We start from the raw sequence: 27,066 nt of genomic DNA, 5'->3' as shown, positions 1-27,066 counted from the left end.
TACTGTAACTGAAACATACGTTGACACATAAGTGAAACATTTGCTTATAATAGTATAAGCAGAAGAGTCAGGACTGAGCATGTCCCAGTGATCGATTACTCTGGACTGTGTGTGTTTATGAACAAACGGAACAAATGAACTGTGAACACAACACTTCCACTTTTCCACTGTGTTATCAGTTGTCAGTGTCCCTCTGACTCCGTAAATATCATCTGTAGAGAAGAAATGAGATGATCGGGCTGTATAGGGTTATGGTTACGATTCAGAACCTGAGCCCTTCTTTACATAGAAACACAGAAAATGGGTCAGCTGTGGGTGTTTGGAAGTTAAAAGGATTTCTCTGAATTGTGTGTCATGCTGCTGAGTGGCTTTTTATTTGTCATGGAAATATGGAGTGGGCGAAGTGAAATAGAAAGGAGAAGAGCAGGTGTGTGTGTGTGTGTGTGTATCTATATATATAATATATCAATATGTGTGTGTATACACAAGCAGTGTGAATGCTGCCTGGATGCTAATTCACACGTCCTCCGCTTGTAGGGTTGCCAACTCCCTGAAAAATAAATAAGGGACACCTCGTGGCCAGGGCCGGGCGACCCAGTTGTCTTCACCCTTCCCAGTGTGGTGAATTTTCTAGCTCTTTTTTTGTGTGTGAAATTATTTTTTAACCATTTGACTTGAATTTGATTTAAGCAGATGCATATTCTTTGTGATATGAACACATGTGAAACAAATGATCATTTAGCCATTTATTTCTAGCTCAAAATGACAACATTAACACAGTAAAACAGGTCTCTTTCTTAAACAGAAGCCTGTCATGCTTAACTTTTGAGAATATAAGTAAATCTTTCTTTAAAAGCACTCTGTCCTGCTTAACTTAAAATAATAGAAAACAATAGAAAGAAAAACATTCTTGTAACAGTGCACATTTAGTGCATTTAGTACAATCGGCTTCAGCTGAGGTATTATTTCAGCTTTTCTAATGCTAATCAGCTGCTCCTGTTTGTAAACCCGCTTGTTCCCATGATTACGCATCTTAACTCATCATCATTATTCATCTATGTATTACTTTTATGTATTAGTGATCTATTTGTTGTAATCATCTATCCTTGCAGTTGTTTATTACACAAAATAAATTATATTATCACACTTCTGGCCACATAGCGCTGATATTCACTGCACATGCCCATATTAACTTTTTCCAGCCAGGTGTTTTCCTTTTCCCATTCTTCCCTTTCTCTGAGGGGAACAAACATTGCTGCTCTAATGCTGGGCTCACACTGTGCGGTTTTAGGCCCATTTTGAGCCGATTTTTGAGTCGTGCGACCGTTTTGGTGATCGGACCGATTTTTGGCCTTCATCGTGCGTCGTGTAGTATACGTGGGGTAACGAGAAGTGATTAACACCTCACGACCAGCTCCCGATCATCAATCGCTCGTGAGCCGCTCACACTGCTCGCGCGCAAACACGTAAACGCCGTGAAAAAGACGGAGCAGCACAGCAGTGCAGCGTGTGATCTGGACACAAGCGATGGAGGAACAACTTGTAGAACTTTGGAAAGCTCATCCGAGCCTTTTCGATGTGGCCTCACAAAATGATCACGACCACAACAACCGTGAAAATAGTTGGATCTACATGCTGCTCAATCACAGCTGATCAATGTTTTTCATTAGCAATTTAGCAAAGTTGATGGTGGTGGTGTGTCTGTGTGAGTGAAAGACAGAGAGAGCGAGCGACAGATTGTCTGTTATAACCTTAATTTTATGGACGCACAGTGTGAGCACTCAGGTCGCATCAGAGCATCGGGCGGTATAGTGTGAGATAGTGATGGCCAAATGAAGCTTTCCGAAGCACTGAAGCTTGTATTGAAAAACGGTTCATTACTCGAAGCTTTTCAACACAGTCCTCTCCGGTGACATCTGGTGGTGAAAATTTTGAAGAGCAGCTTGAATCTGCAAAATAAAACGGACTGCTCAATCATCACTGCTCACTCAAGAGTGGAGTTCTCTCTGATATTGGGCCACCGTTCCGTTGCTTTGAACATGTAATTGGTTTTGTTTTCTCGATTGGGGGGCTGAAAAAAATGTAATGCGTATCTGCGTAATACATTTTGATCAATAAACTTTCCCTATTTAAACATGCACTATGGTGTGGCCTTTCTCTGCTCATAACTCCTTGATGTTGGTAAATACAATAAGTGAGCAATATATATAATATACATATGAGAATGCACAGCACATTATGGAGTATGCCCCTGCTGTGAAGTCCTGCCTCCATCTACTTGTCGTTTAATCACTGGACAGCTGGACAGGTTCATACAAAATATTAGATGAGGCCAATTGTCCTATACATATTTTTGACCTAGGGGTGGGATTGATTGTGAACTGGAAAGGGAAAATGCTTAGGGAGCTGAGTACGGCTGCATCGTCACTGATTTGTAGAATCATTTTGATTCGATACAGGATCCGATTCAATTTGATTGGAATCTGGAAAGTTTTGCCTCAGTCAGAAATATTAAAATTCTGATCATTTAACAGTATATATCCATAATTTCGTATCTATTAAAAGAAAGCTGACACATGTGAGACTTAATTAGAGATGTAAACAGAGAGTTATGAAACCTGCAGCTGCAGAAGCCAGCGGAAAAAAAAGAGGCAAACACAGCGCGGACCCGACGACGCACCAAAATCTGACTCTGACGCGTCGGGTCCGCGCTCTGTGTTCACGTTTGTATGCAGAATCCGTAAACCTGCTCCCAGTTACTGTTTTAGCTGCATGGTGTTTGACGACATGTTGTGAGGTTTAACCTGAGATGCTGGCGTTTCAGGCATAATAACGTTAATTTACAAATCGACACGGGATTTTAATGAATCAATATCACTTTATTCAATTTAGCATGGATTGTAATCAGAAAGGCGATAATCAAAACCCACCCCTAATCAAGAACTTGCAAAGTAAAAACATGATCTATGTCAGGTAGCCCTTTTGTTATTTACATTTAAAAAGAGGATTAGTGTTACTGTGCGCTGGCTGAGTCTGTTTCTTTTCTTAGAAATAGTTTCTCCTGCCCTGGAGAAAATCCACTTGCATGGAACAGAAGAGGCTGTGGAGTGCAGGAACCACACTGCAAGCTGGTAGATATGCAGGTATTCCTGGGTCCTGCAGACTATCACCTAAAAACAATAAACAAAATGATTTTCTAAACTGTAGCAATGTAATGTACGTATAGTGTCAAATACATTTTTGTAGTCTTCATTAGCTTTAATTCACATGGAAGTGTTCCTGAAGTCATATGCTGTAATGATATTTCCATTATGAAAACATGATTTTGGACATTTCAAGTTTTTCACTTCGGCAGATAAAATGAATTGAGCAAAATCAACTCAAAATATCTCCACACGCCAGAACGTCCTCTCTTCCTCGCTGGCTCCATATCTGTCAGTGGAATGATCACCTCTTCGCTCTCTGTCACCATCAACACACTCCACGAATCCCGTGGATGATTCACTTCCTTATATCCGTTTGAATCAGGTACCGAAGCAGTTACGTGCGTAATGAAGCTTCGGACGTCACTGGTCACGTGACTTTTGCCAAACGACACAGTGCTTCTGAACCAGTGTGTTGTTTTTTTCGACACACGCTCCGGAGCGTCAGCTTCAAGCGGGCCATCACTAGTGTGAGACTCTGCATCGTGACCTACCAACTTCTAACCCCTGCGAGTCAATCATGCAGTTTGAGCAGGAGCTGAATAACGTGACTGAAAAAATCGCACAGTGTCTGCCCAGCTTTAGGTGTACTGTCGTCCGAGACTTGCACCGCAGTGACGGCGTTTGTTTCCCTGTTGGCCATGCTTCTTGTTGTGGTCATCTGTTGTCTTCCGGTATTTTCTCCGTAAGCGACCTTTCCTCGACCAATGAGATGAGCGGTAATCTGAATTGTCATACTCGAATTGTCATAAGTGTGCTGTCAGCTCATTGGTCACAAAGCAGGAGAGGGGCTGGGAATTATGTTTTCAAACAAAGCGTTAATTCCATTAACATTTATAGACTACTTTTGATTCTCACTGTATTACGGGACAAAGTGCGTCCCTTATTAGCTCAATACGGGACGTGTACTTTTGTTTCGAAATACGGGACGATTCCGTATTTTAAGGGACGGTTGGCAACCCTATCCGCTTGTTGCATGCAGACCAGTTCTTGTAAAAAGTATCACAAAATGAAATTTAAGATTCATTGCAAAATGTTTGCACAGAACAATCCTGGTCTGGTGTGGACTCTAAATCAGCGGTCTCCAACCTTTTTTGCACCACGGACCGGTTTATGCCCGACAATATTTTCACGGACCGGCCTTTAAGGTGTCGCGGATAAATACAACAAAATAAAACTAGTACCGGTACCGAAAAAAAGAACATTTATTCATAACACACGTGAAAAGACCCAGGAAAACCGAGTAAACGATAAAAATGATAACAAAATAACCCTGAAAACTGATAAAACCCTGAAAACCAGACATTTCACACCTGAGCCTCAACTCTCGCGGCCCGGTACCAAACGACTCACGCACCGGTACCGGTCCGAGGCCCGGGGGTTGGGGACCGCTGCTCTAAATGATCAGCTGTTCTCAAAACTCCGAGTTTCCTCAGAGTTCAGGGTTGGGCAAAAGCTGCGAATATGTCTGCTTTTCACAGTAATTCTTCTCCACATTTAATTCTGCGCTCACTCACTAATTCTGACTCTGTCTCACTTTGTTTGAGGCAGACATCAAGGTGCACGTGCTGTGTAAGAGGCAGTGGACATGTGATAAGTGAGGTATTAATATTTGCTTATTAAAAAATGTGAACGGCATTTCTGATCGGATGCCTTAAAGCTGTGTTCGTTTCCACATCGATCGAGCGGTGAGTTTATGGTGTGCACGTGATCCTAACCAACCACCACGTGAGAGCTAAACGGCCCGTAGTGACGTGCGGTCTGCCGTCTCGATGTGGGAAGGTGCAAAGCTCTGTACAAGCTAGCAACACACCGTGAAATGAACGTTAACTGCCCGCGTCCAGAACCAGAACACGGCACCTTCTTCCTGTATTTACCTTTGTGGCTCCCGCCCCAGATACTTCTGGCCAATGAGCGGACTGAATATTCTCACGTGGTTTGTAGACACGCCTTTTTGTTTGCTTGAAATGTTGTCTGTGAAAAGAAACGAAAACCACGGAAAACGGTACAAGTTTACAAAATCAAGAACGGATTCAGACCACAGTAAACCCACTACCGGCGTGAAAACGCCCCGACGAGACAGTGAAATCTGAAAAATTTTTCCCGCGTATTAAACCTGTCAATGAGCTGATGTTAGAAAGTGTAACCCTACAAAACGGAAGCAGGAGTCACGGCCTCTTCGGTGATGGTGTAGCTTGTATTAGTGTTGCAACATCCGAGCACTGCTGAAACCACACTAACGACTGTCTGGTAATCCCGGGTTAAAGAAACTAATCTAAAACAAATATAGCAGAAAGTAAAATCCTGTCACGGACCGAGTGGCTGTCCGTTACACAGCACCCTCATGTGGGCATTTACAGCAGGGCAGAGACAACGGCTGATCAGTGTCGCCAAAGTCTGTGCGTGAATGTGTTTCAGTGACGCTGAAGTATAGAGCCAACGCAAATGTTCAAGGTAGACTCACAGCAGGCTGCGTGCGCAACCTGGTTTATAGTAATGACCTGCAGAGAGAGCGAAGTGCAGCAGAGAGCAGTCAATTTGAAAAATCTCTCACCAGCAAACTTTTTACTCTTTCTTTCTTTCTTTCTTTCTTTCTTTCTTTCTTTCTTTCTTTCTTTCTTTCTTTCTTTCTTTCTTTCTTTCTTTCTTTCTTGTGTGTATAAAACGTTTGTATAGTGAACAGCAGCATTAATTCATTTGCAGACATTCAGTCAGGCACGTGACAAGGCAACTCGCGCCGAGGCCCTGATTGTTTTCATTATCCACTTCCTGGGTTTAGCCGGCCGAGTAGTACTACACAGGATCAGTGTGTATTTACCAAACTGCGCGTGCAGCAGTTCGCTACAGTAGTTATAGTGTTTGCGCACGCGCGTCAGTATCCACGTTACATGAAGTGTCATTAAACTCAACACGAATCCAAAAGGAGGAGGCGAAGAAGACTGAGTGTAAACTTTGTCAGAGGAAGAAGTGTGGAGGGTGAGATGCAGAGTGAGTGGCTGTGAGCTGCTGCTGCTTACTGCAGGCGTACATGTGGACGGCTGGGAAGGATTAACTCTCCCTCAAGACGCACTAATCCGTCTGTAGACTCACACACACACCTTGTCTCTCTTGTGAACGACCTTTGGTTTGTGGATTATTGACTTTGTAGCTTCTGCTGGGTAGCCATGTTTGAAGTCCTTGACCAGCTCGTAAGTGTTGATTATTATTCAGGCTAACAGTAGTTGAACTGCACTTTAAGGCTTTACTAGAGTTGTGTTTGTTACATCACAATTCTTTAGACACTCTAGTAACAGGTAACTTTTGTCATTACTGCTAGAACTCTTTTAGTGTATGGGTCACTGTAACTGAGGCACAATACGTTTAGTTGAGCTGTGCTTTAGTACTTAGAGTAGTGTTCTTAAGTAACTGCAGGAGAACCATGTAGTGTCTTGTGTAAGGACACACTTCAGTTACTGACATGTTGTGATTGCTGGTGTGGTCCTTTAATGATATCTCTGTGGACACAATGTACACTCACTCTCTGTCTCGTGATTTCAGGTCATATCTCACATCTGTATAAGTTGAGTGAAGCTGGTGTCATTGAGAGGTAGAGTGTAAAGGACTTGCAGGCAGGAGGAATAATTAAAGTGGTCCTGTGGGAGTTCCTTTGTAACACAGGAGCTGGACTGACGTCATAAGTGGACTCGTCTTTAACGTCATGCTTTTCAAAGACTACCCAGAAATCCAGGAGCGTTGCAGGTCGTTCTAACACAATGTGAGATCACAGGACCTGAACAGACTCTCTCATGGATTCGGAACCGGGAGCAGGTACAGATCTGGAGCACGACACTGACCCGGAGGCCTGCAGTGGTGAGCTTGAAGAAACCAGTGTGGACACAAACGCAGAAGGGGAAGGAACGTGCTTACAAAATGTTAACGTAGATGATGGAGACTGCAACTCTGCATCCTCATCCAGTTCCTCTTTGCCTTCTTCCTTTGCCCCCGGTCCAGCCTTGTTGCCTCTTTTCTGTGTGGAGGAAGAGGAGATCCACAGTGGCTGCTCCAAGTCCTTCACTGGATTCAAGCTGTTCACCAGGAGGTAAGGCTGAAAGAGCGACAAGACCTTAAGAGAGAGTTGCACTTTGTTGGTGTAACATCTGTTAATGACCAGTAGGTGGAGCTATTGCCTTCTGTGCTTCAGAGACCTTGGCAGGGCAGATATGCCTGAAACATGCTCAGAGGCAACACACACACAGGCTGTAAGTCTCTGCACTGTTATTTCCTGCTCACGCTGGCACTCACAGCAGGATTGTTTGTGTGCAAATGTGCATCTGTGTCTGTGTGTATAACCTTGCCAGTGGTTTACTAGTGATCCTGTGGACTGGGAACACAATTCCCACGGCAACGGGGGCTGTAGTTGTCAGGTCAACAGAAATAAAGATGACAGCTGTGCTTCCAGCTTGGTTAGAAAGTGTCAGTGAGTCACTGAGCGTGGTGTGCAACTAGTGGATAATCTGGGTTGCTGTGTGTGTGAATAGACTAAATAATCTACATGTTAAATGATGACACTGATTATGAAGATGAACCTGGCATCAACGTGTAGATGTTAGGTTGTAGCTTGTTTTGAGCAGCCACCTGTGCTACATGGTGACGAGTACCTGAAGTACCGCGTGGGCCCGAAATATTCCCACTTTCAAGGTAAAACCACAGCAAGCTTTATCCAATGTGCTGGAGTTATTGTGGAAAAACAAACCAAAAAAGCCAGGCTCAGGTTGGAACCTTTTCACGTTTAGCTGATGTTAAATAGTCTGACCCGTCGGGACCAGTCCCCTCTCAAACGTCCAGTTCACAGCCTGTAGTTAAAAGAAGGCAGGATGCTGCACAGCGAGAAGCGTGGCCCCGTCCACCTTTGTTGCTGTCATCACATTCATAATGACCTCACTGTCACATGGTTGGTTTTAAGTTAAACACTGAACATGTTTTCTGTTGTGAATCAAATCAAAGTTTAGGACTTTCTGATTTTTATTAGTATTTAACGCGGCGTCCCGGCTGGAATTGGGGATGTATTTTTAGGTCTGATGGTCATCTGTTCGCTGTTCAGTGCTCTTCATTGTTCCCTCCTGCGCTGGTGTAAAGACGTCCTTTGCAGCTCTGAGTCATAGACTTTGTGTTTGAGTGGGTGCTTTGTGTTTCGTCTATCCTCACTGTACACCTACTCTGAATAGCTCGGTGTGCCTTTGAAAGACTGCGGTGTCATAATCACTCGCTGTGTGTTACTTCAGTTTCCTCTTTCTCACAGAGGCTGGTTGTATGTGTGTGTCTGTGTGTGTGTCAGTGTGTGAGCATTTATCAAACAGCTCTGCACTCGGCTTGTCAAGGAAATACAGTAGTTATTTTAGTCCTCTCTCAGGCTCTCCGTGTCTCAGGGCCACGCCCACTCTCTCTTCCTCTTAGCACACGCCCCTAACCCCCCTATGTGCACACACACACACACACACTTCCCTCCCCTCTGTTCCTAATAGCCGTCACCGTACACCAGGGTTTAGTCTAAGCTCGACAAATAAGAGGCGTGGACTCACGGATGGATAGTTTTCTGCTTTCTTTGACAGGTTGGCTTTTAATTTCTCCTTTTGATTTTTGAATATTTGTTAGGTTAAAAAGTTTGCTACATGCTAACTTAAGATGAAGTCAGTGTTGAGTTGAGTGAACATTATTTCCACACAGTCTTAACAATAATAATAATGTCTCAGCTGGAGGGTTTGATAGTGAAAGAAAGTGTTGAACATGAGGCTGAATCCACTCACACTGAGTCTGTGTTCTTGCAGGCTGATGCAGTGCTGTGTTCTTCCTTGTTCTTGTGACTTCAAGCAGAGAGCAGAACAGTAATGATGAGTCTAGCAGGCATACAGGGGCACTTGCAAGATGAGCTGACATCTTTGCACAGCTGTAGGTTTTGTTCATATAAAGAGTTTAGACTCCAGTGTAGCAGGAGGCCACAGTCGCTGTCCTGTAACGTGTGTGTGTGTGTGTGTGTGTGTGTGTGTGTAACCCAGTAGTTCATCTGGTAATCCTAAACATGTAATGGCTACATTCATTTGTTCATCCTGTGTTGCTCATGCGCTCATTTTGGAAAATCTGTGACATTTTCTCCGAGTTGAAGAATGTGCAGGAACATCCAGTGCTGCGGTGCATGTACGACAGTCGGAGGCTACACACAGTGGACGACAGGCAGCGTAGCTCTGACAGGAACTCCGTCGTTTACTTTAGAGCAGTCAGAAACTCTGAAAAGCTTTCTTCTTTTTGGATGTCTGTTTCAAGTAATTTTGGTCCGTATTCGATTAATATTAATACGTACAAACGCTGACAGACCCAGAACCGTCTTGCTGTGAGGTGACAGTTCTGATTACTATTATATACGACTGTCCACAGTGGAGTGACGAGTTTATTGCAGACTGTGCAGCACTCTGTGTTTTAGCTTCTTCAGCTTCAGTGCTTTGCCTCCATCTCAGTATCACATCTGTAGAACATCTGTCCAGAGGCAAGCAGCACATAGACTTTCTGTGCCCCACAGAGTCCAAGCGACGAAGGGGTGTAGCTGTCCGAGTGTTGTGGGGGAAGTGCACTCGGAACCAAAAGAAGATTTTATTCAGCAATTGAAAGTAAAACGACAAACTTGTCACTCGTCAAGTGGATCAAAGCCACCTTCCTTGACACATAAATATCCTGTCGGCTGTGTGCAGCTGCACCAGCTCCACACAGAGTGGGTGGTACCCAGGTCAGGGGCACACCCTGAAACTGAAATGTGTCACAGTGCTGTTCTACATGTAATGTGCATTTCTGAGCCAAAGGCCAGCATGCTGTGGAAATTAGCTGCTCCCTTTGGATCGTGACTCTTGTATCGTCATGACAATGAAAGCATCGGTGATGTCAGATGGAACCAGAAGAGAGACTAGAACTGAAAGGTTGACGGAGTGTCTGTAGTCTGCTTTCAGATGACACTGTGACACGTCCTCTGACTGCCCTGCTGTTCAAATGCTTGTGATTAGAGGTATGTTAGCACCATTACTTACGCACGTCTACGTGTGTTTGTTAGTGTGATTTTAGTGACTTTGCCTCGCTGTGGTTTAGAATGGAAGCGTGTCACTGTTTAGCCTGACAATGGTGCAGAGTGGTAATAAGAGCAGGGCGCAGCTACCAGACAGAGGGACAATGTCAGAGAGTCAGTGTATCAGCTCTGTGGGCCGTTGTTCCTGTATTATTAGACGTCCCTCGACGCCAACATCATCAGTCCAACGTAAACATCTCAGCCTGACTGTTTTGCTGCTCTGGATCCTGAATGTCTCCCAGTGCGCTGTGAAGGTTTCCTGTGGTTGGCTTAGTCCCGCCCCCCACCAGGCTTTGGGTGCATGTGAGGGTGGGGGCAGAGAGGCAGAGGTTATTTGCATTCATTTAAGAAAAAACCTCTTTGCTAGCTGTCTCACTTTGTTGTTGTTGCCATTATTATTATTGCTATTATTAATTTTGACTCTGTTTCCAGGAAACGTTTTCCCAGTAACTCGGTGTGTAGGTGTTGTTTTGCACAACTGCAGATCAAAACTTTGGGATCAATAAAGACGAACCTGTCTGTGCTTCTGTGGGAAAAGTCTGATCTATGCATCAGAACATGAGGGGGGCTGGGGGCTAAAAATGAAATGTAAGGAGCCCTTTACATGCACTTTACATATAACCACTTAATCAACCACATCACATTCCAGTCAGTGTTTCCTCAGTGCCAGACTGCGCTGCTGTTCGGCTGTGTAACACACGGTGAGCGTTGCAGTGACGGCAGGATGTGGCACTGTTCTTGCTGGATGCAGCTGGATGCAGCTGGATGGCTGAAGAACTTTGTGAGCTGCCTTGCATTCAGTATCTGTGGTTGTATATGGATGTGAGGCAGATCCACATGTGTTCCACCTGTTTCACCTTCCTGCTGCACGTGTACATTGATGCAGTTTTATAAACGGATTGTTTTTGCAAGCATCTTATTAAGAACATGAGCTATAGTTAAATTACAGTTCTTGTAGTCTTGCGTTTGACCGTCTCTTGAAATCAGAAATAGCTCTTCAGTGATGGAAAAACGCAGATTGTGGTGCAAAGCAAACAAGCCTGAAGCGGCAGAAATGACTGAAAGTCCTACCTGTGGTTCATCTGATGGCTCAGGTGGCGTGCAGAGCATGACGGCGTTCTAAAGTTACCTTTACTTTGTCGCAGGCATAAGCGCACTCATTGCACTTTATGCTTTTTCTTCACATAAAGTCTGGAAGGCATTTATTAAGGTCAATATTACATATTGTAAAATTCAGCCATTGATCTGACAAACGTTAGTCTCAGTTATTGCTGCATTTCTGTTTGTTTGTAACAAATGTTACAAACAAACAACATTTTGAGAACGTTCTTGTTACTTTTGGTGAGAAAGCAAGTTATTGTTTCCCGTCACTGCACGCCTTCAAAGATGAAACCAGTTTAAACAGTAACACATGACAGAGTCCTATTGGTGGATTAATCACCAGGATGTTGATTCAGACGCTGCCTGCAGTGGAGGTAGAAGAAACAGGCTGAGGTAAATCTACCATCATAGCTCACTGGGGCAGCAGGCGACCACATGCTATACAGTATGGCTGAGAGCGGCCGGCCCGGGTTCGAATCCGACCTGCGGCCCTCCCCGTCAGTCTTCACTGTTTCTATCAAATAAAGCCAGAAAAGACCCCAAAAATCTGCCATCAGGATGTAAAATAATCTGATTGCTGTGTGTGATAGCTGCAAAGCCCCTCTAATAATGAAGTGTTGGTGTATAGAGGTGATTGCCACATAGCTCTGAGGCGTTGTTTCACTCCAATAGAGGAAAACCACATTTATCTAGAGCACGCTTTGTGTGCTTGCGTTGCAGACCACTGCTTTTCATGTAAATATTTAAGCCAACAGATCAGAGCTCTGCAACGCCTCACACCCTTTGGCACACTTACGGACTAAATATCTTTAATTTTTGGTGAAGTGTAAAAATAGTTTCCTAAAGTAGCTGCTCATTGTAAAGATGCTTTCAAGGCAGACCTGTTCTTAGTGTCCTCTTCCCTTGTACCTCAGCCATTTATACCACCAGACCATGCCACAGACTGAACGCTGCACATATCATTTATTGCACTGCTTAGTGAGAGCGGCACATCTTGAAATGTCAAGGCTAGCTTACCAAGATGGGATGGTGGAGCCTTATTAATGTCACATTGTGGGTTCCACCAGCCAATAAGAAGTATTTTTAGCTGCATGCACTTAGCCAGTCAAACGATGACGTGCTGTATCAAATTCTTGGACGGAGACCACGTTTGTTTCCTGTTTGCAATGACTGTTATCGTCCCATGATGATAATCATGTGAATACTTGGTCGGTTATTGAGAATAGTCTAAATCAACCCCAAGCACACTTTAAAGCAGACTTGTTGTTCTTGTGATTAATTTCACAACATTTTTCTGGCACACTTTGGTAATTTCATCCCACAGTGTCAGTGAGAGAATTTGAAATGACTGTTGTTAATGGAAATGAGTGCAGAGCTCGTCCACAGTGGATGCCTCGGAGCACCACGATGTCAGCATTGTATGTATGTTGAATGACACTCGAGGGAGAAGACTTAACATCCAGCTGAGCACTCTGTGACCTGCTGCAGGATAACTGTCACTGAGCTGTGTCATTTAACTTGAAGAAGTAAAGTGTTGGAAAACATTTAGAGCACATATTGTGTCATCTCTCTGCATCCCAGAGTCCCTCACTTGACCAGTGAAAGTTACTGGGAGTGTGCATTGGTCTGAACATTTGGAACATCTGTATGTAAGCAGTCAAAAACCCTGCTGGTGTTCACAAGTTTGTACTAAAGCTGCACATACTAGTAAATTATCCCAGCATGCAAAGTTGTGTTGCAGGGCATCACTTGAGCCCAGCTCCGAGCAGCAACGTGTTGATGCGTGAGTACGTGCGGCGGTGTGGCTGCGCGTACTCGCGCCCAACTTCAAAGTTCTTTGAGCGTTTTCCAAAGAGTCCAACTGTCTGTTTTAGTGTGTTTTACATTAAAGATGGTGGACTGTGGTTGGCCCCTGATGCATCCATCAGTCTGCTTTTCCACAGCCCTGCTGATTATTCATTCAGCACAGTTAAAGTTTGGCAAGCACGCCGCGAGAGTATTACCAGAAACACAACAATTCGATTTTTCTTCTAAGTATGAAAAGAGCCTTAAGGTTTGAAATAAAGCAGAAAAATGGTAACGGTGCTAATAACTGAAGGAACATGCACTGCACTGAGACCGCACCTGTGACACACAACTGTTCCAGCTGTGTGGTGTGGTTGCACGGTGTTCTGCTAAGCACCCAGTTAGTGCTGGGAAACTGCAACTGCTCTGTGGGAAGCTTGGCTTTGTAGAGCGACAGCAACTGGTTTGGCTGCTTGAAAAATGCACGTTTACATTTTTAAAGATTATATAACAAAAGTATTTGTTGACAGCTCGACTGCGGGGATGTCTGATGGGTTATTACCCTGTACTTTCATCCCATCGCTGCCTCACTTTGGCCCATTGTGGGATTAGAGCCGGAGAAAGAAGCCGTTATGTAACAGAAAACACATCGCGGAGGAAAATATTAGAACTCGATTAGAAGGAACTGTAGACATATCCAGCCTGTTACTGTCATATAACTTGTGTGTGACTCTTTTGAGCTTATCCCAGTTAAAAAACAACTGTTGTGTTGGAAACTAAGAAGTTGTAGATTAATCATCCGCGTCACATCAGCCTGCAGTAAGTCGCTCTGGTTCTGATTGTGGTTACGTAACCGTAAGGATCAAATGTGCCCACATTCAAGATTCAGAATAGAAGAAATGTATGTCAGTGTGATGATCTCTGAACGTAGTGAGTGGCAGAGCCGTTTGCTGCTGAATGTCAAGCTGATTACTGTAAGCGAACAGAGGAGGTTTCGGTGGGCTAATGAGTCTGTGATGGGACTTCCTGTGATACCCGAGGTTTCAGCTTCACGGTTCTAAAACGCCTTTTTCTCGCTTTACTGTCCTCATCCGATGCGCTGCGTGATCTTCAGTTTGCTCTTATACGTTCAGTTAGTCACACCACATGTCAAATGTTCTGCCCCACTGTTATCATCTCATCTGTCGTCTCGAGGTTCGTTTGTGGTGGTGTGTGCTTCGCTCTGTTTCTTGTAAATTCAGTGTTAGAAAAACGGAACTAGAACAGAAACGGTTCAAAACCGTCTTAAGTTCCATCCAGTCATCTTGGCTGACTTTCATTTATAGAAAATGTTTTCTGTTATTTATTAAGACGAGAAACACAAACAAATATCTTTGTACAGTCATGGTGAATTAAAGCACAGCTTTAAGGTTTCATAGATCCGTAGTTTGCTGGTCTGGAGCATTCAGGTGTTGAGGAGGAGGAAAGACATCAGCAGTGATCTTAGAGAATATTTAAAAATGTGACGTGTTGGTGTTCATCTCAGGTTAACTGGTTTGCCAGCAGCCGAGCGAGCGGCTGAAGCTGGAGCTTATTGCTGAGTATAATAGTGTGAGCATTAACAAACTGTTGGGTTGCTGATGGGCGAACACAGAACAAAGCCACGGATGGTAAAATGAGCTGGTCGTTCACCGCTTAACCGTGTTGTTCAGACGTGTGACTCGTACAAACTGTCTATATGCTGAGTCTCATAATCTCCTGATTAAATATCTACACTCATTTCCTGTTTGCTACCCACCAAGCCAACGCTACGAAGCATGCTTCCTCACTTCACTTATTTAAGGATGAAGAGCCTTTTAAACAATCTGCCTGTTCACGCCGCGGGAAGCTCCACGTAGAATTGATTTTTCTAGTTAAAAAGCAAAGAAAACGCTGCGTTTGGTCACAGCTTCGTCTACTGAGGACTTTTCTGGTCTTGCTGACTCTCGAGGATCGTATTGTTTAGACAGCGTCGGCAGCCGCAGGGCCCAAATTCATATTTCAAAGACCACAGAAGATGAAGTTTATACAAATACTGAATAGCTGGCCTATGTGCCACACATCCACAGGAATCTAATTTTAACCACTCGCACACTTCAGTCAGTGGTTGGAGGTCAAATTGATGCAACATTTTTCAGTTGCTAAGTATGTGGCTATGGTCAGATTTCAGAGCTGAGCTTTGGTTTCATGCTTTGTCATCTCTGAGGGCATAAATTGATACTTCTCAGAATCAGGAACTGAAATTTATTTTAGCACTTTTATATTTACATTTGACTTCTTCTGAAGAACCACAAAGATTAGATTGACTGATCGAATGTTACCTTTATTTAGTAACTCTAACTCTAATTTGAGTGATTCTTCTGACTGGAAAGTGAAGCTGTGTGTTTTATTAAGATACGTGACACTACAGTCCACCCTGCTGTGCTGCGACACACTACGGTCCCTGTGCTCACACATGAGCCTTTTCATTGGAAGCAGCTTCACAGCTGCAGTGAACAGTGTAGCTGCTAGTAAAGCAACTTATCAGTTAAACGTTTCACTTTATATTGTAACGATCCTACAATAATGATGTGACCCTGTATGAGCTTTAGTTTATATTTATGATACAGTAGGTCTGTGTGTGTGTGTGTGTGTGTACCTGTTTAGATGTCTTTGTGGGGACCAAAATCCCCGTCCTCACAAGTTTGAGACTCAAAATGTGGTTTTAGTATCAGGGTTATGGTTAGACATTCATTTTTTAAGGTTAGGGTGAGCGGCCAGGGAAAGCATTATGTCAATGAGATGTTCCCACAAGGACATGAATACATACCCGTGTGTGTGTGTGTGGGGTGTCAGATGTTTTGGTATCAATAAAGTTTTGGTCATAATTTGATTGACTTTGAAGAAAGCAGCACTGCATCATGAAACAGCAAGTTAGATCATCCAACCTGAGAACAGCTGATTGAGTCTGATTTGTTTGGAGATTCTTTTAGTCGTTAACCTCAGTAAACTCCTTGGTGGGAACATTTTTCTCTGTTAATGAGAAATGACAGATTTCTGTAACGGCCTGTTTGCCTCTGCAGCATTTCCAAAGGAGGGCTGGAGAGTCAGAGATGTCCAGCAGTAGCTGTACCAGCTTCGAGTGGAGGAAACCAATCTTCGGTCGCATGGATATCTGATATCTGACTGCTAACCCGCAGTCAATGAAGACAAGGAAAGGGCACTGTGTGTTCTTTACCCAACCGTATCTCATCAGATGCATTTTGAGTAGCAGTGTACTATATCGCTCTCCAAGACGAGATGGATTTGTTTTTCCAGCGACACTTTGGTCGACGCCAAAAAAGACAAAAGCATTTTGCTGCAGTGCGTCACAAATGTCCCTCTGTTCAGGCCAGTAAAGCCAGGAGGCGCTCCAGCGTCGGTCTGCCCTCTGTAGCATTAGTACAGTCCAGACGCTCCTCTGTCGGTTTGCCTCTGGTTTGCACTGACCAGCGCAGGCGCCCGAGTGTTGGCCTACTAGTGGCTAGTGGACAGAAGCGACAGTCTATCATCGAGCTTGGGCTAACAAATGCAAGTGAAGGAAGAGGAAGACATCGTCCCTGCTGCTCAGTCTCCTGTGCACGTCGTTCGAAAGTGAAATCTATCGAACCTCATTTACTGGGATCCTCTATGTTACTGGCAAGTGTAGTGCATATGGGCACAGGACTGCAAAAGGAAGAAGAGGATGAAGAGGGCATGGATGTCTCCCCGTGCTCCTGTTCTGAGTCGGGTGAAGAAGAAGAAAGCGATGATGAAGCTGATGAAGAAAGCTTCACCCTGGCAGCTCACAGGCACCTAACGCAGGCTGTGGTTACGGAGAACATCAAAGCCCGGCCCTTGCTCTGGCCTCCTCGCTGTCTGAGACGAAATTCCTCACACTTGCTTCCGGCAGACTCCGTGTTTCAGGACAACGAAGCAGGGTTTGGCGTCTTCGGCCGATATAATCCATTAGAGTCGAGTCTCAGTACAGCGAAGTTGACGAACGCAATGTCGACTTCCGTGACCAGTCCCAGCCTTGGCCAGCCGGCTCCAGCAGGCCTGAGCTTTGATGTTGGGGCGGCTGCAGCAGATGCTACCTCATGTGGCTCCATGCTCCATAAAGGCTGTTCCTCTCCACTAGATGGACCCCAGCAAAGCATTTATTACAATCCTTACCAGGATACATGGGACAACTTCCTCTCGTATGTCTCTCTCTCTCTGTCACACACACACACACACACACACACACACACACACACACACACACACACACACACACACACACACACACACACACACACACACACCTAACATAGACCTGACAGAACTGGTGTTTTATGTTTTGCAGACATACATTTTTTTTCTTCAGATGTTAAAAATATACAGTGACATGTAACTAAATAATAACTAAGCAGCAGTGTATTATTGTGCTGGTTCAGTTTGATTCTATAGTCAGACTAATTTACTGGCAGCATACAGTGGTTTGCAAAAGTATTCGGCCCCTTGAACTTTTCCACATGTTGTCACATTACAGCCACAAACATGAATCAGTTTTATTGGAATTCCACATGAAAGACCAACACAAAGTGGTGCACACGTGAGAAGTGGAACGAACATCAGACATGATTCCAAATAGAGCAGGGCGATATGGCCAAAAATATTTATCACGATATATATTTGAAAATTTGCGATAACGATATAACCGACGATATAATTGATGCGAGACAAAATACAACTCCACAACATTACTAGCGCAAAAAGACAACCTTCCATTTATTTTCACTTAAACAAGCTGGTTTTTATGTACATTAAAGCTTTATAAAAATGTAACAGTGCAAATGCAAATTCCTTGCTGAAAGTTTAACCAAAAGGCATTTCCAGTAGAAATGGGCTGACATATCCTGAGCATAACCATGTATAATATCCACTGAAGTTAAAAAGAGGTGCTTTGCAACATTAAACTGCAGTGTGCAGTACGTATTTTTCGGACCATAAGGTGCACGGGATTATAAGGCACATTAAGCGAAACAAAGCAGTCAGATAAATCAAACTTTATTAAACTCATTCTTCTTGCTTCCTCCACTTCTGTACCATTGATTCATTAATGTTGAATTCTCTGGCAGCGGTTCTATTCCCATGTTGTTGCAGTATATTAATGACTAACCTGGTATTGTGGATGGATTATCTCAGTTGTTCAGGTTTCCTTGTAGCATCTGATTCTGCCACAGGCACAATTTCGTTTTAAAAGCTCTCACTGCAGCGTACATATCTGTGATGATACGCCCCCGTCCCTGAAGCTGCAGGTTCAGCGCATCGAGATGGCTCGTGATATCACACATAAAGGCCAGTTCACACAGAAACTCTTGCTCCCTGAGCTCAGCTGTGTCTTGCCCTTTGCTTTCCAGAAACTGAAATATTTCCTCGCGTAGCTCGAAACATCTGTTCAGTACTTTCCCTCGGCTTAACCACCTCACCTCCGTGTGATATGGCACGTCTCCGTATTCCGAACCACACTCCTCAAGTAGAGCTGGGCGATATAACGATATGTATCGCGATATAACTTTTTCTCGATAGAAAAATTAAACTATCGCGATAGACCTCGCCGCTCTTGTCCTCTTAAAAAAAAAAAAAAAACAGCCAATCCAAATTAAGTAGCGCAGAGCCGAACCAATCACAGCCGCAGCGTCACGTCACGTGACTTGTTACGTACAGCACAAGTGCCAAGCCGCACGTGTGTTTGTTTGGGAAGCAGCCAGCGCGTAATGGAGGAAATGAGTGTGCCGACTAGAAAAATCAACCGAGCGTGACCTTAAGAGAAAACAGATGATGGTTCCAACGCCGGAGAGATTGTCGAACGGAAGAGCCATAGAAGCTCCGTAGTGTGAAGGTATTTCGGCTATTTCAAGTCTGACAAAAAACAGAGTAGCGTGCACTGTAAATTGTGCCGAAAGCAAGTCTGGAAATACAATAAACTGGTGCATGCGTCACACTGTGCGCCACGTTATTGTTTCGGTGAAATGAATTTCTACAATACTGTTAATTCTACTCTCTGCAGTGTTTAAATGCTTACATATACACAGTTACTGTCCCTCCACACATACGACTCTGTTCTGCTTCTATGCCCCAGCTTTGTTTACTTTTTCCCACCGAGGCTTCTAGACTTCTGATTGGCCAACATTTCTACATGGTTAGGAATCTAGCGCCACCTGCTGCTTTGGCATGTTCATAGCAGCGTTTTCCTTCATTTCTGCCTTTATGTGTGGACGGGATTATTTTTTAAAGCGAAAACGGAAAATCTCCGTTTTCAAAAATACCCGTGTACGTGTGGACGTAGCCTCAGTGTCTGACTGGAAGCGCTAATTCGTCATTCGGCTTTTGTCAGACTAAAGTAACTGTTAAAACTGTTTGAAAAGCTCAGCTATACAACAAGGAGAGATTGAGAATTTCCTTTTAGTTCTCAGTTTATTTGATATTGACAAAAGTTAGTCAGTTTTGTCTGTTCTTCTGTAAAACAAACTAAGATTTATTTTTAGAATTAATATTTTGTTTCTAAGTGGAATTGACAGTTTAGTCTGTTTCGTTTGTTCTATTTTGAAACTTAAACGCTTTAGCGGCTGCCTTTTGTGTAGTTTGCAATATTTGCCTTTATTTATCTGAAAAAGTCTCATGTTCCTTAAGTACATCTACCCTGTTGAACTTATTATGGGAAATAAATATTTAAATAAAAACAAGCTGCTGATTATTTCACATTTTACTTGTGAGCAACGGCACATTTAAATCTTACAAATATAGTTATTTGGCTGATATCGTGATAGATATCGTTATCGCCTGAAATGAAAAAAACATATCGTGATATGAAAAAATCTCATATCGCCCAGCTCTATCCTCAAGAAAAGATTTGAATTGGCGGTGATTCAGGCCTTTGGCTCTTATAAAGTTAACTACTCGTGTTACTGCGGTCATAACATGTTCCATCTTTAGGGCTTTGCCACAAAGCGATTCTTGATGTATGATGCAGTGATAAACAGTCAGCTCACCTGCACAGTTCTCCGCTCGCATCTTCTCCCGTACCCTGCCCACCAGTCCGCTCCTTTGACCACACATCGCTGGTGCACCATCTGTCGTTAACCCCACAAGTTTTTCCCATGGCAACTTCATTTAAGTTAGACATTTGGAAACCTCTTCAAATATTTCCTTCCCTGTGGTTGTTCCATGCATTGATTTTAATCCTAAAAGTTCTTCCGTAACACAGAGAGTTGAGTCCACACCACAGATGAAGACTGAAAGCTGGGCAGTATCAGAGGCGTCGCTGCTCTCATCCACAGCGAGGGAGAATGCAACGAAACTGTTTCCCTTCTCCATCAGCTGGTTATTTAGATTGTTGGCAAGTTCACGTGTGATCAGCTACTGTTTCTGCTCAGGCTAACATTTAAAAATGCTTGCTTTTTCTCTGGGCACACAACGTCGCAAACTTTCATCATACAACTTTTCACAAACTCTCCCTCACTGAAGGGCCGGGCTGATTTTGCGATCTCTGCTGCCACAACAAAACTAGCCTTTACAGCAGCCTCACTTTGTGATATGGCTTTTTTGAACATAGTCTGTTGTGAAACAAAACTTCTTTTCATCTCTTCTGCTTTCCGGCGCCTTTGAGTCATGTCCAGGTCCTTGTACTTCTCTTGGTGTTTCGTTTCATAGTGTCGTCTAATGTTGTACTCCTTGGTTAAAGCCACATGAGCTCCACATACAAGACAAACAGGTCTGTCTTTTACATAGGTAAACAGATATTCTGTCTCCCACCTGTCCAGAGAGCTCCTGTTTTCGTTCTTTCTTTTCGCCATTTTGGGAGAGGTAGCGCGGCAGTATTCGCGCGGTTGCTATGACTACAGTCAACAGAGGAGAGGGCGTTAATGGGTCCTGTCCTGACTGACGCGCCAAAACGCCAACAGAGCATTCTGGGAGTTGTAGTATTAGCAGTACATGCGCTGTATAAGACCGGCGGGCCAGCTCTAATAGTAATTTGGTATGGCCTTGCGGGCCAAATATAATTAGGCTGCGGGCCAAATTTGGCCCGCGGGCCAGAGTTTGACACCTATGCTCTACACTAATGAATATTTGAATGTCAGTGATCACATGACACTGGCGTTACCGTTGCAGGATCTGAGGGCTGATCTATGCTGCTGTGTTTTTCACTGGCAACTCAAATCAAACTTTGAGCTCCTTGGTGAGATGAAGACTGGAGGTTAGAGCAGCTGACTAGCAAAGCGCGAGTAGCTGGTTCGAGACCCTGAACAATGCTGGCGTTTCCTTTCTGAGATACCCGACAGAAATAAGAATGAGAAACCACTTGACTTCACTATAGTTACAAATACCTGCTTCAGTCTTCTTGTGGCAGCTGTGGGAACAACATCTGCACAGTTATCACACACACAGGCTAATTCTCTCAAACCCTCACAGTAAAGTTTGTGTTCCCTGAAACAAACTGCAGCTTCTTCACTAACCGTCGCGCCTTCTGCTTCACGTACAAATATAATCTAAGAAAAAGAGCTTTCTTTCAGGCTGCCGTGCTTCATAAAGCACTAAATAAAACTGAGCTGCATATTGAATATTAAAGAAGTCTGTGGAAATGTTGAAATGACACCATAACATAGAGCTGTGGGAATGTTTGTATCACACACAGCAGCGTGTTCAGAGCCCTGCAGTCAAAAAAGATGCAAATTAGGGAAAATGTCTGATGGTTTTAGCAGAAGTAACGTCCATTTCTACCAACCGACCCTTCATGATGATCCGTCACTACATGTCAGACGTGGTCAAACAGTTGGGACGTCACAGCAGTATGTTTGTGTGTCTGTGGCATGTTCAGGATGTGTGCAGTGAGCTGCAGGCACCAATCAGATCTTAGAAATGCTAAGTATTGGCGTGGAGGGCACCCTGTTTGGATGGGTGTTGGTGATCAATGATGCTTTAATACAACCTCTTTTTATTAGCCTGTGATAAATGTCTAAAACGGTGCATCGTATTTTAATACTCAGTCTGTCAGAAAAATGACAAATGCTACACAATTTTGTGGCAAAACACAGATGTGAGTGTGATATGAAGTAAGGAAGGGTTAAGCTAACAGGCAGTGCACCATTATGCCTGTTAGGGGGGGGCAGGATTTTGCTTCAGTCCATTAAAACAAGTTTTGAAATCCCTGCTAGTTATTTTGCTCTGTGGCTGCTTTTTACATTTTTCTGACGATTATGAGCAACGACTGTTTTCTACTAAGCCGCCTGTTATCTCAGTGTTCATCGTGATTAACAGGCAGTCAGCAGCCTGGCTGGGCAGCTGAAGCTTCTGCTACGTGTAGTTGTTGGTTAGACTCCAGTTATGCTCTGATGCTGTACATCTGCCCAAACTGGGACGCTTACGTGACTTCTTGTTACCAGTAATACATAACATGCAGTCACCAGCACAGCCGTAACTGCCCACACACTTGCTGTACGTGCGCTGTGTTACACCCACGCACCACCGTGTCAGCCAGAATCACAGCAGTATGAAATATGCAGAGCAGCTTCTGACTCACACGTAGCTCGTGCTTTATGCAAATAAATAATAAACATTTCTTTTCCAAATGTGAATGACTTTGAATAGTCAGTGTCTTCATATTTATTGAAAATGAAAAGGGAAAAATGAGAAAGGCCCAAACTCCCCACGCTGCTGTGCAACCTTCATCGACCTTCTTTGTGTTAGTGTGTCTGGTGTTTTCCACAAACAGATTGGTACCCTGAAACAAACACAGTTAATGGTAAAAGGTATCAAAAACATGACTGAATCGTGAGCAGGGCTGTCTGGAGATATGTTGGGCTCCGTCTGTACATGACATCATTTATGACCATTTGAAAACGCGTCCCGTCAGAGACTTTGAGACTGTGAATGCGGAGTCTGAAGACTGGGTTGCTTTGAGGCCATTTGGCAGAAATCTGTAATTCCCACAATAATAAGTCACATTTTCTGAATCCTAACAAAAATACCTACGTTTCGATGTATGATTTGTGTAGGGTAGGGTGAAAATTGAGCGAGGAAGAAGAATTTGGTCAGACGTGAAGAACAGATTCAGAAAACTAGAGTGGTGCGCTGTAGCTGAGCTGCATAGCAACCATAGCGACGCATGTATTTTCTGAAAAATCTTCACGGTGTCACTGAAAACTTCAACAGGGATTTTACGAAAACGGTAAGAGACACGAAACAGCTGAATTATTTGGTAGTAGCCCAATAATTTGAGTGCATTTTAACGTTGGAGTGGTGTTTGTACGTGAAAGTGTGAGGAAGGAGTTGAGCTTGAAAAGAAGCAAGTTTGAGTGCAATTTGGGATGTTTGCCATTCATTTCAATAGGAGAAAAAACTCATAAAAAGCTTAATAATTTAAAATGTGTAAAAGTAATAAATACCAACAGATATAGCCTTCATAAGCAGAAATAGCAGAATATTTTAAAATTGAACCATGAAAGTAGCACAGAAACTGTGGAAGTGGTTTAACAGCAGAAAACAGGAGTGACTTGAAGATTAGGAACTCAAGAGATGTCCAGAGATGTATTCTAAGACACTTCTTCAGCTGAGAGTCAGAGAGGAGAAACACAGTTTTACTTGCAGCAAGAGCAGCCACAGAGCGCTCGCACGGAGTGAGGGCTCCGGGACTCTGCCCTGGTCTTTATACATCAGCAGGTGTTTGTTCCTTACATTGGTGTGTGTGTGTGTGTGTGTGTGTGTGTGTGTGTGTGTGTGTGTGTGTGTGTGTGTGTGTGTGTGTGTGTGTGGGGGGGGGGTCAATGTGACCCCATAAAGACTCCCCTAAACCTGCTGGTCTGGACGTCCAGCAGTTCATCTAAACAAAAGGCACTTAGACTAAAACAGACATCGTTACGTTTATCCTGCCACAAAACAATAAGAGAAGCTCCGACCTCTCCCACGCCCCCAGGGTGTGCATGCCAGAGCGCTCTGGAATGCACACAACAGCCTAAGTCATCAAAAGGTCAACATGCAGTATTCTACCACATGCAAACTTATCACTAAAAGCTTATACTGACTGCTAAGTACAATTTTCCATTGACAATAGTGTAAATGCCTCAGCACTCACACGACTGCTTGCACATGTGTGTGTGCGTGTGTGCATAGACCTCCACATATGTTCCTGTCACCTTTTGTTACCTTGACGACTTTGCGTTTTCTCTGTTTTCTCGGACGCTGACAGTTTTCCTGGTCTTTGTGTTTCCAGAAAAGCCATAGCCAAGTCCGGTCTGCACCATCTCCCCTGTCAGCCCAGCACATCCTCTGTGACCGACCCAGAAGCAAACATCTCCAGCACTGTGGACTGGACTGTGAGTGTGACGGAGACGTACAGGGTCGGCTCTTTATGCCATGTCAGACTGCTCAGCAGAACTGCTGGATTATCAGGAGAGGGAAAGCTACGGCTTTCATAGGCTTAGGAATCAATCATGCATTTCAGTGGGTCTTCAGTCCATCTTGTGTCTGCCAATGAGAAGCACATTAGACTGAATCATACTGTATGAAATATTAACATTTGGGTATGGGTTTTTTTTCTTGCTAGCTGATCGTGGTTCACTCACAGGATTTTTCACAGTGATTTGAAATGTCTTCTGTCAAACACTGTGCACATTTCATCAGTGAGCTGATACTTCAGATCTTTCATTGACGGTCCGTAGGAACCGCAGCTCTTCTTTCAGCTTCTGTCCTTTTCTTAGCTCTTCTTTGTCTCTCTCCATGTTTGTCTCTGTAGGAGGTAGCTGTGTATGGAGATCATATCTGGTTTGAAACAAACGTGTCTGGAGACTACTGCTATGTGGGAGAACAGCACTGTATTGCCAGATTACTGGTTAGTATCTGCCTGTGTGTTTCCAGCCCGGCCGAGTTCTGTGCAGCCGCCTGCACTCACACTGCGCTTTGTTCTGTTTGGGGTAGAGTGTGATTTATACATGGCTCCAGGTTTTCTTTACTGTGTTACACTGAATGTTTATACAGTCGCATGCTTCCACGTGCACCTGCTCAATGTCTGCTGCTTTCTACAAGTCCTTGCATTAACATCAACAACTAAGCAACCGACTTACGGAGAACACGCATAACAATCTGGAGGAGATCAGTGTGAAAGCATCTCCTTGCACAGTGTGTACTGGCTGCTCAGCAAACATACTGTTAAGTTTTCTTGGCAACAGCTTTAAACAAATGACAAGTTACTGGAAGCAACAAGAAGCAGAATTTAGACTGGTCAACCCCTCCATCTTCTGTGGACGCAGTGAAACAGCTATGAGCACCACCAGCTAGCACCACCAGTTAGCAGGTGTGCATCACACTCCCAGTCCCAATTAGGGATGGGTATCGTTTAGGTTTTATCCGATACCGGTGCCAAATCGGTACTTTTGAAACGGTGCCGGTGCTTAAACGGTGCTCGAACCGGTGCTTAAAGAATGGAGAACACAAACCTCTCATGTTTTTATTTTTAGCAGTCTCTTTTTTTCTGCAAAATGATAACCACCGTCCAGCCCCACGCACGGGGCGATCCGCGCTAACTCACTAATGGAGATTTACCACACCCGCAGTAGATGCGCTCGGTGTGAGGTCTCGCAGCAAGCTATCAAATACGGCGCATTTCTCGGCTTTTAAAACAACGCTATGCGTCGCCAGGTGTTTCGTCAGATTCGAGGTCTTACCTCTTTTGCAGAGTATCAGCTTAAAGCACTTGTTGCTGCTGAGTTTGCACCTTTTGTTGTGAAGTACAGCCAGACTTTGACCGCTTCGCCTTGGGCGTTTTTAATCTGTAGCTCTGCTCTAAAAGAACCTGGGCCCGCCTACTATCCTTGGAAAGGTAAAATGATTGGCTGGAATCCAAAGTGTATCACAGCTCAGGTTACTACCGTTCATGCCATAATGGCACCGGATATCGGTACCCATCCCTAGTCCTAATGGGACACCCTGAATGAGCAATGAGCTGCACTCGGTGTCTTTATAAAGTGCTGCTGGTAAGAAGAGACGTTACAATCTTCACATGTGAGACTTGCACAGTAAGAGCTCCAACATTTTATCACGGTTTAGTCAACATTCCCAAAAAGCCTTTGACAGAATTCCCATTTATTTCAGGGATAACTTTCTATAGAGTGAGATTGTTATGTTGCCTGTAGTTTAATGACTTCATCTGAAGTTTTTCAGTTGTTTTTCTTGATTGGCGAGCGATATCTAGGGTGTTTGGGCTCGAACACGTGCATCCAAGTTCTGAGATGGAGATGTGAAGGACATTTGGATTAGTGACAACAAGATCCTCCTTCAGACTAGAACAACCTAGCACACCTAGCCTATCCAAGCATGCCAGCTTCTGTCTCCAGGAGAAACCGTCCACATTGTCTGCTTGGCTCGTTCTGCTCTGGATCAGTGGAGTTCTTGTGTTTCTCTGCATGTTCAGTCTTGTAATGGTAGTTTAAACACAGCAGCGTGCTCTCCACAAACTAAGCACACAGCTCCACCTCTGACACTACCACATAAACACTTAAGTGCAGCTCTTATTAAAAACTTTACATTCTGCATCAGTCTCTCTTTTTAATGTGAGCCGTTAGCGTTCAGGGATAGCAAACCAATATCTCCCACAGGCTGTTCCACCACATTTACAATACATCTGTAAACTCATGCACTCATTCATGTTTGGTGGCTGGAGAAACCTGCATGACGTATACTTGTTTCTGTCTGTATCCTAATTCCCGTCGACCTCACTCATAAAAATGTTGACTAATCAGATGCAAATGACCTTTGACCTTTTCAGTTGGTGATGGGAGAGCATTTTCACTACTGTGTTTTAAAAAAATCAGTGCAGTGCTGCTTTTGTAAACATCTGTA

General features: G+C 43.9%; 1 protein-coding gene across 7 annotated transcripts in view; it reads left to right on the top strand.

The window, feature by feature from the left end:
* LOC113015958 (diacylglycerol kinase zeta-like) overlaps positions 1-27,066 on the top strand; it is a 92,096-nt gene that overhangs the window by 15,439 nt on the left and 49,591 nt on the right. For 4 of the 7 annotated variants that reach the window (XM_026158345.2, XM_026158344.2, XM_026158342.2 and 1 more), the window contains exons 1-4: positions 8,694-8,791; positions 16,254-17,390; positions 24,443-24,545; positions 24,965-25,060. In XM_026158345.2, coding sequence (XP_026014130.2) covers positions 16,471-17,390; positions 24,443-24,545; positions 24,965-25,060 — 1,119 coding nt within the window. In that variant the 5' untranslated portion in view covers positions 8,694-8,791; positions 16,254-16,470. Of the gene's footprint in view, positions 1-5,984; positions 6,392-6,740; positions 7,282-8,693; positions 8,792-16,253; positions 17,391-24,442; positions 24,546-24,964; positions 25,061-27,066 lie in introns of those variants that run through there. The other 3 variants (XM_080297737.1, XM_026158346.2, XM_026158349.2) reach the window with 2 other exon arrangements.

Source organism: Astatotilapia calliptera, chromosome 23, assembly GCF_964374335.1.
Source record: "Astatotilapia calliptera chromosome 23, fAstCal68.1, whole genome shotgun sequence".
Taxonomy (NCBI): Eukaryota; Metazoa; Chordata; class Actinopteri; order Cichliformes; family Cichlidae; genus Astatotilapia; species Astatotilapia calliptera.
The sequence above is the reverse complement of the archived record's forward strand: the minus strand, read 5'-3'. Positions and strand labels throughout refer to the sequence as shown.